Raw genomic sequence first — 15,461 nt, forward strand, 5'->3', positions numbered from 1 at the left:
TTATTTGGTTATTACCCCACACATACTCATTTGTATTTGCTGTCTGCTCTCTGTTTCCGGGAGTTGTGTTCTTGTCTTCTTTGTAGGAGGCACTGGGAACTGAACCTAGGACCTCCCATATGGGAGGGAGGCATCCGATGGCTTGAGCCACCTCCACTGCTGTCTCCATTATGTTTTAATTTGCATTTTCATAATTAATAATGAGGTTGAGTACCATTTGTTTTATTTATGGCTACTTAGGTACTCTTGTGAAATGCTTGTTAAGTATTTGGGTTGTTTGGGTTTTTTTTCTTTATAGAAGTTCTTTATATATACCTATAGGAGTCTTTTATTAGTAATGTATGTTGCAAAATTTTCTGCCTTGACTGTGTTAATGGTATATTCATAGATTGGTCAGTATTTTCCTTCACAGTTAATGTTTTTGACCCCTGCTAAATTGATGAAGGTGCTCTTTTATATGAGCTTTATCGTTGGTCTCTCACATTTAGGTCTATAGCCCACTTGGAATTTGTTTTATATATGGTGTGAGGTAGGGTTCAACTTTCATTTTTTTATATGCATATACACTTATTTCAGCATGATTTTTAAAAAAAACTAAATAACTTATTGCTCTCTAATGCAATCTTTGTCAAAAATGAATATTCATTATCTGTGTTGGTCTGTTTCTGGGCACGCTAATTAATTCCCTTGGCCTATTATCACCACACCAATACCACAATATCTAAATTATTGTAACTTTATGTGAAGCCTTAATACCCAGTAAATCAAGTCCTCCCATCTGATTCTTCAAGAGTGTTCTTTGTCCTTTTTTTTCCCATATACATTTTGGAATCAGCTTGTCAAGTTCAGGAGGGAAAAAAATACTTGCTAGGATTTTATATTTGGGTCATCTTTAATTTCTCTCAATACTGTATATAGCTCTCTTCATAGATGCCTTATATTTAAAGTTTTTTCATTTCTATGTGTCATTGATATGTAGAACTGCAAGTTATTTTTATTCATTGTTATATTCAGCTACCTAATTCTAATAATATGTATATTCTTTTTGGATTTTCTTTGTACAAAATCATATCATCTATAAATAATGATAGTTTTGCTTTCTCCTTTCCAGTCTTAACATTTAAAGTTTTTCTTTTTCTTGCCTTCTACACTTGCTAGGACTTCCATATGTTGAATAGAAGTTTTGATAGATAGTGGACATCTTTGGCTCAGACAAAAAGTTTTCAGCAACACTATGATGTTTGGTGTAGACTTTTCTTTTTATTACTGTGCTCTTTTTTTTACCCCAAGGTGGCTCCCTCATCTGTCTGCTCTTAGCCTGCTCGCTATGTCTGCTCATTGTTTTAGACTTTTTTGTAGATAACCTCTTTCTGCTTAAGTTATACACTTGTTTATAATTCTTTTAATGATTATCCTAGAGATAATCATTATGCATTCCCAACATTTCCAAGTCTAAAATTAATTGGCATATTTTACCCACTGTAAACAGTGCAAAAACATTAAAAATAGTGCTTCTCAAATTTTAGCAACTATGAGAATCACCTGGAGAACTTAGTTAAGTATTCATTCCTGAGCTTCACCCCCACAGATTCTGATTCAGTAGGTGGGTGGTTGGGCTTAAGAATCTGCATTTCTAGCAAACTCCCAGCTGTAAGTCTGCAGACCACATTTTGAGTAGCACCACCTTTGAACCTGTTAGCTATCATTTATCCCCATCCCAACCTAAATGCCTTGGTGCCATATATTTTAGGTCTCATATTTTAAACCCCAGAAGCCATTATTATTTTTAATAGTCATTATTTTTTTTAGATTTAGTTTACTTACAGATCTACCCTTTTTGTTGGGAAGCTGCATTCTTCTCTTCATTTCTGGACATTTAATTAACGTCATTTTTCTTCTGCTTGAAGAATAATCCTGAGTTTTCCTTAGTGTGAGTTCACTAGTGACACATTATTGTAATTTTTGTTGTCTGAAACTATCTTTATTTTCCTTTTATTCTTGAAGGATATTTTTACTGTATTTTAAGTTGCAGATTGACAGTTACTTTTTTTTAAGATTTATTTTATTTATCTATGTATTTATTCTCCCCCACCCCCTGTTGTTTGTGCTCACTATCTGCTCTCTGTGTCCATTCATTGTGTGCACATCTTCTTTTTTAGGAGGCACCGGGAACCCAACCCAGGGCCTCCTGTGTGGGAGAGAGGTACCCAATTACTTGAGCTACTTCCACTCCCCATTTGTTGTGTTTCTTCATTGCATCACCTGGTTGCATCAGCTCACTGAGCCAACCCGTCACGTCAGCTTGCTGTCTTGCTTGTGTTCTTTAGGAGGCACCGGGAACCAAACCTGGGACCTCACATATAGTAGGTGGGCACCCAGCTGCTTGAGCCATATCCGCTTCCTGACAGTTACTTTCTTTAAGGATCTTAATGTTCTTAGAATGGCCGTCAGGTAGAGAAAGAAGTCTAGGTGTAGGGTATTTGTGAGGTTTTTTTGTTTTTCCTTTTAAAATATTTGCGAGTTTTAAGCTAAAATTTTTCAGTTGTTTATTATGGGTAAATATTATATGGATCCTCTAAATTTAGAGATTTTTTTAAAAACACCAAAAATACACTCTTTTGCTTCTCTAAGGCTTTTTTTTTTTTTTGAGTTACCAGGGCCAGAGATTGAACTCTGGATGGACCTCATATGTGGGAAGCCGGCACTCAACCACTGAGCCACATCGGCTTCCCTGAGTTGGTTTTTTTTGTTTGTTTGCTTGTTGTTTGTTTTTAGGAGGTACCAGGGGCCAACCCCAGGACCTCCCATGTGGGAACCAGGCGCCTCACTGCTTGAGCCGTATCCACTCCCTCTAAGGCTTTTTATAAGGGCCCTTTGAGCTCTAAATATTTGTGATTGGCCCATGACATGTAATGAGAAGCTTACAGCAGTGATTTACTATGCATTTATTTGAATTTCCCCCTGAACTTGAAATTCTTGGGTTTTCTTTTTCTTTACCAAATAGGATTTGCCCAATAACATGATCCACCAGGTGCCCATTAAATCACTCCCCCAGGAATGGCTTTGGTGTGAGACATGGTGTGATGATGCCTCCAAGAAAAGAGCAAAGACCATCGACTTGGTAAGCTGTTTGTGCTTCTCTTCTGCATCTTAATCTGGTATGTGTCTGACTAAACGATTATTAATACGCAGATCCTGACCTGGTCTTCCGGCGGAGCTGAATAGTCGAGGGGTTGTAGACTGTCTTACAAATACTTTCTGCAGTTCTCCTTTGTCCTGCTGGGAGGAGGCGACAGAAGCCAGTCCTCCGCTGCCCTGTGGCTGTTCTTACTGCTTAAAGGGAGCCAACGGGCTCTGGAGCTGCCGGGTCATCCAGTGCCTTGTACATTGTCCAGATCGACTCTTACTTTCCTGACTTCTGATAACTGCCCAGGACTTCTTCTCAGAAGAAGTAATGCAGTTTTATATTGCTTCTGCTAGTGTCATTTGGCTCCTCAGTATTGCTCTTTTTGTCCATTAGAACTGGTAACCCAAGAACAGAATCCCCCTCGAGTTCTACCTAATGTACCCTTTCCTAAACTCTGCTGATGTTTGTTATTTTGTTTTTCTCAGTGTAATAATCCAATGACCAAAGAGCCCAAGCTGGATGCAGCGGTGCGGATTGTACCCGAGTGGCAGGACTATGACCAGGAGATAAAACAGCTACAGGCCCGCTTCCAGAAGGAGAAGGAACCAGGAGCACTGTACGGAGAGAGGCAGACCAAAGAGCCCAGCCGAGAAGGTGAGTATAAACCTCAGGCTTATAGAAGCACTTCTTTGCTTTTCTCCTTTCTCTTCATTGCATAAACAGCACAACAAATAAAGAAAAGGAGTGGAAAAATTACTCACTAATTCTTCCATCCTAACATCAACCACAGTTGTATTTTTTTTTCATTTTCCTTCCCCATCCCACCCCACCTTTTTTTTTTTGAGAGGTGTTACTTTAATTTTGATTATTTCGTTATTTAGATTCATGAGTTGTTTTTTTTTAAGACTTATTTATTTATTCTCCCCCCCCCCCCAATTGTCTGCCCTCTGTGTCCATTCACTGTGCCTTCTGCTGTGTTTACTTGTCTTCTCTTTAGGCGGGGAAACAACCGCAGGACCTTCTGGGGTGTGAGAGGGGTGCTCAATTGCTTGTGCCACATCAGCTCCCTGGGCTGCTGCGTCTCTTACTGTTTCTTCTCTGTCTCTCTTTGTGGCGTCATCTTGCTGCGCCAGCTTTCCTCTTGGGCCAGCAGTCCTGCACGGGTCAGCTCACCTTCACCAGGACGTCCCGGGGATAGAACCCTGGACCTCCCATGTGGTAGACGGGAGTCCAGCCTCTTGAGCCACATTCGCTTCCCTAGATTCATGAGTTATGTGACACATAAGCCAGACCTGAAATTATTTTGGGGAGCTTGTGAGAGTCCATGGTTTTTCTAGTGAATGGCCTAATTTAGAATCAAGACAAAATATGTATTGATTGAAAAAAAAGTATTCTTTCCAACAGGCATATTGGGGTGGGGCCAGGAGTGGAGTGTTTATGTTTAATCTAGGCCAAGAGTAGAAAGGACTTTCCATATACTGTTTTCCCTGCTTTACATTTCAAATGGCAGCCACTTGAGTAATTAACTAGAATACAAAAGTGACCTATTGTGTTGTTAAGTTAATAAGCTGGGCTAATTAATTCATGTGGCTTTGGTTTTTAAGATATGTTCAACTCAAAGCTAATTCTAAAAGAGCAATTACAGACCATGGCTCCTGAGTGATTTTACCTAAACATCCTGAAGACTACCATGATATCAAATCTCACAGTTAAAAGGTTGTATATGTACCTTAAAAATAATTGATTGAAACTTACCAGTAAAATCTCAAAGATTTCCATTGATAAATGGGCAAAAAATATGAACATAAGAGGAAAATACAAGTAATAAACAAATTCAAGGAAATAGTCATCAAAATAACCTATCTTTCATACCTGTTATAGAAAAAAAAAACATTGATATTGCCATTTTTGGGGGGAGAAGAGAAAACTGTTGTGGCTTTACCTTGCAGCCCTTTCTAAAAAGTCATATCAGTCATCACAGCCATTAAAATGTTTGTACCTTCACTAATTCCTCCTTTAGAGTGAAAAGTTATCTTCACAAAGAAATGTGTTTTATCATTATTTATAAAGCAAAAACATTAAAAACAATTTAAGCATCCAATAAAAGAGAATGGTAAATGAACTGCACTGAGAGGAAAAATGGGAAAAATGTTTATATGCTACTAAGGGAAAAAAGAAGCATCCTGACTAAAAATGTGTGCATATTTACTGAAAGTAAATATTGCCCTAGCGAAAACAATTGAGTTGGATTGGGGATTTGCTTAGTTTCAATGTTTTTAAAAATGAAAATGTCAACTTGAAGTATTTGGTTTCGAAATGTAACACAAAAACCCCAAACCAAACTCAGAAAAATGTTAAGAGAGAGCTCAAATCGGGGGTGAGGGCACAAATAATAGATTACGATGGTAGGATTTAATGGAGGATGTTCTGCTTTACTTGCCATTGTCCTCTTTTTTCCATAGGCCCTCAGAAACACGAAGAATTATGATCTCTGGAGGATAGGAAATTTTACACCTTTTGAAAAACAGTTTTTATATTAAATGCTAGTGTTTTCTCATCTGTCTATACAACTGCTGATGAACCGCTGGGCGGGCGTGCCACACCTTTTGTTTTGAGAGTCTGATTTTCACTTCTGCACCCCAGTGGGCTCCACATCTGTGGTGTAGAGGCTCTGCTGGATTTGCACCTCAGAAGAAGTCGTGCGGCTCATCTTTCGGGACTCTACAGAGCTGTCTTCTCACCTGAGGAGCCAGTGGCAACAGCACATGGAATGAAACCTGGACCTCAGTGCCCGCCCCCAAGAGCACACGTCCCCTGCACTGTCAGGGGGCCAGGCCAGCTCAGGCCATCGCGCTCTTCCTTACCTCAGTTTCACCCGGCAGCAGAGTGCAGATGCCACCCAGCATGGGCTCAAGCCAGCAGCAGCTTGTCCACAGGTCCCTGGGACTTTGAGGTCTACTCCAGCACCTTCTCTGTGCCCTTTCATGTGTTCTCTTCCCAGATATTAGGTTCATTGTTTAATCAAAACCCAACCAACCAGTCACGTGTCTTCAGGGTTGGCTCAGCGCGGGGGCGAGGCTAGATTAACTTGGGGACTTGATGAACGGAGGGAGGGTTTTGGGGTGAAGGTAGGTAAAACATTGCTAGCAGGGGAGCTCTGGGGGTGGGGGGAGGAGACCTGAAATGGGCTGCTCTCTTTTATAAACCATCAGCACCATCGTGGTTAACTTGAAATGAAAATATTATTCCTATAGCCCCCAACTCCAAGTGAACTCTTGAGGTAATAGTTTTATAGCGAGTTTTGTATTTGTGAAAGCTTTGCTTTTCCCCCACTTTCTTAAAAAATGTCTGTTAGTGATTTCTTTACCAGATGCACCCTGTCTATCGTGGAGGGCTCTCCTGTGACCCTCTGGGAAGTCACAGATCGTTTACTCACTCCTCCCACATAGGGTTCTTCTCAGGCAGAGGGGAGAGCTGGCTTTGACTCTTCTCCACAAAATAACTCCCAGATGTAAGACCAGGCGAGGTTGTGACTTTAGAGTTCATGTTTTTATATACTCTGTTCTATGTTTCTTTCATTTAAGTGCTTTGAATTTCCTTTGGGTTGCAAAAATTTCCAGAGCCCACATTGGTTCTGATTCCACAGAGTTGGATCTCAAAGAAAGGTAGCCCTTTAGTTCTTGCTGTTTCCACTACAGTCTTCTGCGTCCTGACTCTGACAGCCCGGAATCGCCCCCATCTGCACCAGGCTCTCCTGGGGAATGGGCAGAGCCTGTTGTGAGCTGCCATCCTGAGTCACACAGAGCTCAGGAGTCCTTCCCACACAGCGGCCCCGGGCTACAGGGCACAGCGGCAAGAGCTCCTGGGACCTCACCTGTCTGCAAGTGTGCACGGTTTTTTTTTTTCTTTCATGTTTTGCCTGCTTTTTAAAAATACAAGGTGGGGAGAGAGTGTAAATCGATAGCTAAATCCTTACTCTTCTAAACCAGATAACATACTGGTTTGCAGTCTTTAAAAAAATCAAAGTCTCATCACAAATATCAAGTAATTTATTTTTCTCATTTTCACATGCAAGAGTTAGTTTAGAAGCCTCCCAGTTAATCTGAAGGAACTTTTGACTTTGCTTTCGTAGTTCCATTTAAAATCAGAGATGGCGGGAAGCTCAAAAGAGAAACAGATGAGTTGACTGGAGACCCCGCAGGCCCAGGTGTCCCTCTCGGTCACCGCTGTCGGCAGAGGCTGTCGCCTGAGCCCCCTGCCCCAGCGTGGAGGGGATCGGCGAGGTGAAGAGCGTTGGTCCAAGCTTCATCCGCAGATTGAATTAAGCTACCTGAGAGACTGCTGCCGCTGCCGCCACCTACAAACAGGAGGAAAACCGCATTTTCCCACCTTATTGCCTATACTGGAAAAGTAGGAAATCCTTACCTCCTTGGGGTGTGTCTTTCTACCAAGTCTCTTGTGCATATTCCACGTAAGGATGGCCTGGAGCACGCGTGTTCTCTGTGCTCTGCGTGTCCCAGGTCCTCCCCGCTTTGGCGCAGGGCTTGCTGGTAGCTGGCTCTAAGTGTGTGAGAGCCAGCTGCTCTGAGGTGGCCAGGCCCCTTCTCCCACCACTCCTTCTTGATTCATGTGGCGTAGGCACCTTTCAGGTAAACACCTGATGCCCTGGGAAATGATGCTATCAACTGGAATTTGGTCTTGGTGGGCTTTATCTGACATCTCTACTGTAAGAAAGCGTATTGTGACTGATGATATAGGTGAGACAAATTTCTTTCCAAGAAGCAAGAATTGATTGCACTGAATGTTCAAGCTTATGGAAACTGTTCACAATGGGTTCAGTTTTTAGCCATCATTTATATGTAATGGATTTTTTCTTTCATGCTGTAGTAAAAAAATTGTCTGTTAAATAAATGGCAGAGTGATATGAAGTAATGGGACATGTCAGAATGACATGAGACAGTGTAAACCTGTTTTTAAGTTCTATGAACAGTGGCGTTTGACTGGCATCCAAACCTGTGTGCACAGCCTGCTGATGGGGCAGTGGGGCGGGCTGTGTTTTGTCTTAAAATTGTACTGAATACTCACCACATGGAGAGTGATGGCATATTAGTTTTTCACATGATTGATAAAGGTTTGCCTATCAAAATGTCACATTTCAAATTGAACCCACAAATGTTTGCATGTGTAATGAGTACATAGGCTTTGTGCTGGCCCATACATTTTGGGTTCTCAGTTTTTGGGAGAGCAAAGATTTCAAGTGTATTAATTAAGAAACAGTTTCCAGGAATGGAGCTAACTTTACTCCGATGTCCTTAAGTCCTCATGTTTATGAACCTTGTTGAGGTGCCAGAATTATCAACTTTTGTGTGGTTGCTAGGTCTCAGAGTCCCTGAATAAAAGCCTGAAAGAGGTGGGAAGTGGCGGTAGTGAAATTTTCAGAAGAGACGGGCCAGGGTGAGCGGGTAGAAGGAAATCCTGTGCCTTAGTGACACGATTGTCTGGAACAGGCCAGGCCCCGCCCCTAGCGGTGAGCATAGAAGCACTCTTCCTCACCCTGCCCGGAGTAAATAGTTTAGGTACTTAAAAGCAGTTCTTTTATTAAAATTGCCATGGCTAACTTGGCCTAGATGACTAAAAGAAACAGACGAGCTATAAGGGAATAGCTAGTGTATTTTTTCTGAATAAAATGTTAGTGCTATGATATCAAATTTCATGAAAATGTGAAAGTATTGGCAAAGCCACTTGATGGAAACTTCCTCTTGGTAATGAAAACTGGAGGATGAATTGTGTGTAGTTATTTAAATATATATTCCATTGTTGTGCAGTTTTAATAATGAGTTTCTTACAGACTTGATTTTTTGGGGGCATTTTGGGGGATGCTTGGAGTTGAATATAGCTTGCCATGTGTCTGGTTTGGTAGGGTGACACTTTTTATTCAAATCATGCTTTCTTCATCTTGATTCAGTGAGGAAAAGATCTTACTCAGGACTTTGGTAATTATCTGGTCGAAATCAAGCAAATTAGACTTTGTTAATAGTTACTGATATTTCAAAGTGTCTGAGAGATACAAATTTCTCGTTCATGTTTGGGCTTTGGTCTCGCTGTGATCTCTCTGTGCAATGCAGACATGGCTAGTCACTGGCCTGGATGAGGCCAGGGGCCAGCTCTCCCCTCCTGAGAAGCAGAAGTGGCAGTGGGTCAGCGAGTTCAAGAGAGGCTTGCCTTCTGCACAGCGTCATTAGGTGCTGCCGATTTATAAAGTCAACTCAGCTTCAAGCAGCTCCACGAATCCCGAGACCTTAAAGCTTAAAACTCTGTGGTAAAGAGTTCTCAAGCAAGAGACCAACTTGTGGCTCTTTCCCCATTACCTAGCAATGCAGATGCCAAATGTGGAAGGTTTTGTAGGACATAAGCAGGGGTATAGAGCTAAGGCCTTCATCCCATCCGTATTTTATGTATTGCCTTGCTTGTTACCCTTTTAATTTCCAGAAAATACCCTAATTCTGTCTTTGTTTTTTTTTGAGGCACTGGGGATTGAACCTGGGACCTTGTGCATGGGAAGCAGGGACTCAGCCATGAGCTACACCTATGTGCCCTCCCCCAATTCTTTCTTAATAAAGAAAAAAGTAGCAGAATATATTAACCTGAGGTTGGTAATTTGAGAGCAAACGATTATCAAGTACCATATTTTCCAATCCTTGGTAATGTAAATGTCAAAACAGGAAGATGTTCAAATTTTTAAAGAAACTATGTATTTTAAGAGATCTTTATAAATATTCTATCTCACTGTAATCCTGTCCCATTAAATGCAACCTAGTGTCCAGGTGCTGCCCCTTGCTTGGGAACAAGTATTAGGGTTTTAAATGTCTGCAGGATCTTCTGCGACTGAACTGAATTGAGAATGAACTTCCTGATAAATGTAATGAAAATAAGGTCTGCTCAACCCAATAAACATTTTCCTCTCTTCTGTAAAGCTGTCTGATTGGTCACTCACCTTTTGTGCTTAGGAAGGGCAAATAATTAAGAGCTCAAAGTTCAACCCCCTCATCTGACAGAGGAAGGAGGGATTTACCTGAAGGCTTGTCCTGTGATGGGGTTGGTTCTAGGCTGCAGCCAATCTTAAGAGTCTCAGGAGAGCCCATGTGTCTTCAAGGTCCCCAGCCCCTCGAGCGCTGCCCCAGGCAGGACCTGGCAGGTGGCAGCCCCACCAGCAGCAGGAACAACAGGTGGGGTTGGAAGGTGCTCCAGACAAGGCATCGTGAGACAGCCGGGCCTCCCCTCGGGTGCTGGGTGGCCTGCGCTTGTGCATTTTGCATATTTCTTAGTTCTTAGGATAGATATAAAGTCCCTGCACCAGGGACTCGCTGGACTCTGCCACCTGGTGTGGTCAGTGCTCTGGTTGAGGTGACGGTCAGGCAGGGGAACACTGACAACACAATGCGAGCCACCTAGGGAGAAGGAGAGGAGGAATTTGATGGTCAGGAACAAACTACAAGGAGGCGAGGGGTAAGGAGGACTTAGCTATGCTGGGAGGCAGAATGTGAGGAAGAGGAGGGAAGTGGCCCCATAAGGGGTAAAGCTAGCATGTATCTCATTTAGGGAGTTGCAGGTGAACTTATGTGGCCAGAGTCATAGGTAGGAGAGGGGGTTTGGTTTGATCTCAAGGTCCCAGGGAAGTCCCTGCGGTGTTTAAAGATGGATGCTAACACGTGTGTTTTCTTTCAATAATTTTTTTTAGGAGGTACCAGGGATTGAATCCAGGATCTCATAGATGGAAAGCAGGTGCCCAACCACTGAGATGCATCTGCTCCCCAATGAGAGTTGGGTTTTAATTTGCTTATTTGGTTTGTTTTTATGAGGTACCAGAGATCGAACCTGGGACCTTGTACATGGGAAGCAGGTGTTGACCACCTGAGCTATATCTGCTCCCTAAACTTTTAATTAAAGCATGACACACGTAGAAAAGTATACAAACATTGAGCTCTATAGAGTTTCACAAAGTAAACATACTTGTGTAATCAACACCCAGGTACAGAAATAAAAATAAGTGGGATTTTATTTTATTTTATTTTATTTATTTAATTTATTTTATTTTATATAGCATTTAAAAGTCTGATAACAAGCTGGCTTCCAGTAATGGCAGAGAACCTTGTATTGGACCAGCCTTCCTGCTAATGATTAAACACTGTTGAAAGCCACCGAGAGTGACCAAACACAGGCAAAAACTGGAGGAGATTCAAGCATTAAGAGAAGAGAAACACATCTTACAAGGCTGAGGAGCTAAGTCAGGGTTCAGGGCTGCCTGAGAAACTGGAAATTAAAGAAATCCCAGAATGAAGGGAGTCACAGGGCCCCAAAATTTGTTCCTTTCAAATCCTGGCTGACCCCTAAGCTGTACATGAACAGGACAACTTTCCAAGGGCCCAGTATAAAGAAACACCTGGAAAGCTTGAAAAGTTGAGTGGAGATTTTCAGCAGATGCTTGGTGCTGGGGCAGGGAGGGGGGCAGTGCGAAGTTTGGGGTTCAAGTCCCAATAAGTTAGAGGGGCTTGGCAAATATTTCAGTCCTTCCATTTAAAACGCAGAAAGTCTGTTTTAGGATTAGGACCATATGTCAAAACTAAACCAAAATTAAGAGAGACCACCCTAATAAAGCCTAGAATCAAACCTTAAAAAAAATCAAGGTGATTCTCTATTAACTTAGCTGCCTACTCGAACAAAACAACACCTTTAATGGGTGGGGTATGGGGTGGGGGGAACACTTGAATCCAGAGTCTCAACAATATATCGTTCAGAATGTTCAGTATACAATTAAGAGCAAGAACATGTGACCCATAACCAAGAAAACAAATAGACCTACAGACTGTTCTTAGTGAATAAGAACTTTAAAATAATTATAAATATGTTAAAGAATCTATAGGAAACAATAGATATGCAGCATGACGAGAAGAGGGAGTTTCAGGAGAGAGATGAAATTTTAAAAAGAACTAATGAAATTCCTAGAACTTTTCAATATCTGAAATAAATATTCATGTATTTTGCTAAAAGATTAAACTGCAAGAGAAAGGGCCAGTGAACTTGAAGACAAGTTAATAGAAACTATACAAAATGATGTACAGAGAGGAAAAAGATGGGAAAAATACATGAACACAGACTCAATAACTTGTGAGAATATCAAACAGTATAATGTGTAAGTGGAGTACAAGAAGCAGAGCAAATGTGGCAGGAAAAAATATATATATTTGGGGAGCAATTTGGCACAAAAATAAAAAGTATCCAAATTGGAAAGGAAGTAGTAAAACACTATTTGCAGATGACATAATTTTATATATAGAAAAACTCAAAGGACTCCACAAGAAAACTACTAGAGCTAATAACTGATTTCAGCAGAGTGACAGGGTATAAGATCAACACTAAAAAAAACAAGCAAACAGGAAAAAAAAATTGGTTTCTATAGTCTAGCAATGAAAACTCGGGGAAAGAAATGAAAAACTATTTACAGCAACATCTAAAAGAATAAATTATCTAGGATTAAATTTAACAAAGAATATAAAAAGCTTGTACACTGGTAACTGCTGAAAGAAGTTAAGACCTAAATGTCAAGATATCCCATGTTCATGGACCGGATGGCTTAATATTGTGGTAAGATGGTCTACAAATTCAATGCAATCCCTATAAAAATTCCAGCAGCCTATTTTGCAGAAATGGAAAAGTCAATCCTTAAATTCATATGGAACTGCAAGAGGTCCTGAATAGCCAAAACAATTTTGAAAAAAGAACAAAGGTGGAAGACCCACACTTTCTAATTTCAAATTGTACTACAAAGCTAAAGTAATCAAAACAGTGGCATTGGCATAAAGATAGACATTAGACCAACCAATGAAACAGAATTGAAAGTCTAGAAATCAACCTTTCCATCTATGACCAATGATTTTCAACAAGGGTACTTGGTACAAACAATGGGGAAAAAAAGTCTCTTCAATAAATGGTGTTGGGAAAACTGTCTATACATATGCAAAATAATGAAGTTAGATCCCTATTTCATTCCATATAAAAATTTAATACAAAATGGGTTAACAACCTAAATATAAGAGCTAAAACTATAAACTCTTAGAAGATAACACAGGGACAAATCTTCATGACCTGGGCACAGTAATGGATATGACAGCAAAAGCATAAACAACAACAAAAAAAATAGATTTGGCTTCATCAAAATTAAAAGGTTTTGTACCTCAAAGGACATTACCAAGAAAGTGAAAAACAACCTACAGAATGGGAGATAATAGTTGCCAATGTGAGATAGGTGGAAACAATCCAGGTGTCCATCAACAGATAAATGGATAAACTGTGGTATATTCACACAGTAGAATATTATGCAGCTGTAAGAAGAAATTAAGTTGTAAAGCATATGACAATATGGATGAACTAGGAGGATATAATGTTGAGTGAAGCAAACAGACACAAAAGGACAAATGCCATATGATTGCATCACTATGAACCAAATATATTGTGTAACATATTGTAGGATTTTTAAAAATTATATGTATCCAGTACATTTAATAGAGAAATATGTTTTTTTTTAAATGAGATAAGGGCTTAACACCCATAATATATAAGGAATTTTTATAATGCAACAACAAAAATACAACCTAATTTTTAAAATGGGCAAAAGACTTGAATGTACATTTCTCCAAAGAAGATATACACATGGCTAATAAATACATGAAAAGACACTCAACATCACTAGCCGCTAGGGGAATGCAAATCAAAACCATAATAAGATACCACTTCACACCTCCTTGGATAGCTTCTTTTTTTCTTAAACCAGATAAGTTTTGGAGAAGATGTGGAAAAACTGGAACTCTAGTGCATTGTTGGTGGGATTATGAAACAGTGCAGTCACTCTTGAAAGCAATATAGCAGGTCCTCAAAGAGTTAAATACAGAATTGCCATATGAGCTGGCCATTCCGCTTTCCAAAGAAAGTAAAAATGGTCTCAGATACTTCTACACCAATGTTCACAGCAGCATTATTCATAGTAGCTAAGATAAGGAGCCCACCTAAGTGGCCATTAACATGCGAATGGATAAAAGTGTGGTACATAAACAATGGAATATTTTTTGTTCATAAGAGAGAATGAAGTTCTAAGACATGCTGCAACACGGAAGAACTTGAAAACATGCTCAGGGAACTAAAGTAAGCAAAGTAAGGACAAATATTGTATGATACTACTTAGATGTCTGGAAATAGCAAATCTGCAAAACAAAAAGATTAGAGGTTACCATAGAATGGGGGGAAGGGGAAAGGGAAGTATATGTTTGGTGTGGGTATGGACTGCATGTAAATAAACTTTAAAAATATTTGCAGAAATACTAGCCAAAATTTTTCAAAATTTGATTTAAAACTCCTGGATCCAGTAACCTCAGTGAACCCACAAAATGATAAATAGAAAGATCACACCTAGACATATTATAATGAAAAGAAAATCTTCAAAACCTAGCCAGGAAAACAAAAAGTCACATGATTTGCAGGGAGCAACAATAAAAATAACTGACTGCTCATCAAGAAAAAATGGAGACCAGATGACATTAAAATAATATCCTTAAAGTTCTAGAAGGAAAAAAAAAATCTCTCTAACATTCTTTATGCAGGGAAATTTTTCTTCAAAACTGAAAGTGAAATGAAACTGCTCTAGAGTAACTGAAATTTGAAAGAATTCATTGACACTATACCCGCACTGTAGAAGATAAAAAACAGAAATATACCTGAGAGGAATTCAGATCTATGGAAAGAAATGAAAACTGCTTGAAAGAGTAATATGTGGGTAAATGAAAGTCTTTTCTGGGAAGCAGATGTGGCTGAAGGCATTGGGCTCCAGCCTACCACATGGGAGGTCCCTGGTTCAGTTCCCAGTGCCTCCTTAAGAAAACAGTGAGCTGGCACGGAAAGCTGATAACAACAAGATGACGCAACAATAGACAGGAAAAACAATGAGAAACACAACAAAATGGAATGGAGGTGACTCAAGCAATTAGGCTCCTCCTTTCACATCAGAGGTCCCAGGTTTGTTCCCCAGTGCTTCCTCAAGACACAAGGAAGACAGACACCGCAAGTGCAAACAAGGGGGTGGGGAGAAATAATAAAAAAATAAAAATCTCTCCTTTTTAAAAAATCTTAAAAAGACAGTTGATTGCGTAAGGCAAAAATAATACCCATGCATTGTGGAATTTATATATACAAGCAAATTACAGCAACAAAGGATGGGAGTTGTAAGTTTCATAATTATATGTAAATTGGTATGACAGTAATTCAAGATAAACTAAGTTAAGGAAGC

At 40.1% G+C, this 15,461-nt stretch overlaps 1 protein-coding gene across 5 annotated transcripts in view; it reads left to right on the forward strand.

Annotated features, from left to right (window-relative positions):
• The window catches only part of UGGT1 (UDP-glucose glycoprotein glucosyltransferase 1), a 111,350-nt gene extending 101,250 nt beyond the window's left edge, over positions 1-10,100 (forward strand). For all 5 annotated transcript variants that reach the window (XM_004457806.5, XM_071216499.1, XM_071216498.1 and 2 more), the window contains 3 exons: positions 3,005-3,121; positions 3,613-3,781; positions 5,590-10,100. In XM_004457806.5, the coding sequence (XP_004457863.1) occupies positions 3,005-3,121; positions 3,613-3,781; positions 5,590-5,615 (312 nt within the window). In that variant the 3' untranslated portion in view covers positions 5,616-10,100. The remainder of the gene's footprint in view (positions 1-3,004; positions 3,122-3,612; positions 3,782-5,589) is intronic.
• The last annotated feature ends 5,361 nt before the right edge of the window (positions 10,101-15,461 follow it).

This window comes from Dasypus novemcinctus, chromosome 7 (assembly GCF_030445035.2).
Source record: "Dasypus novemcinctus isolate mDasNov1 chromosome 7, mDasNov1.1.hap2, whole genome shotgun sequence".
NCBI lineage: Eukaryota > Metazoa > Chordata > Mammalia > Cingulata > Dasypodidae > Dasypus > Dasypus novemcinctus.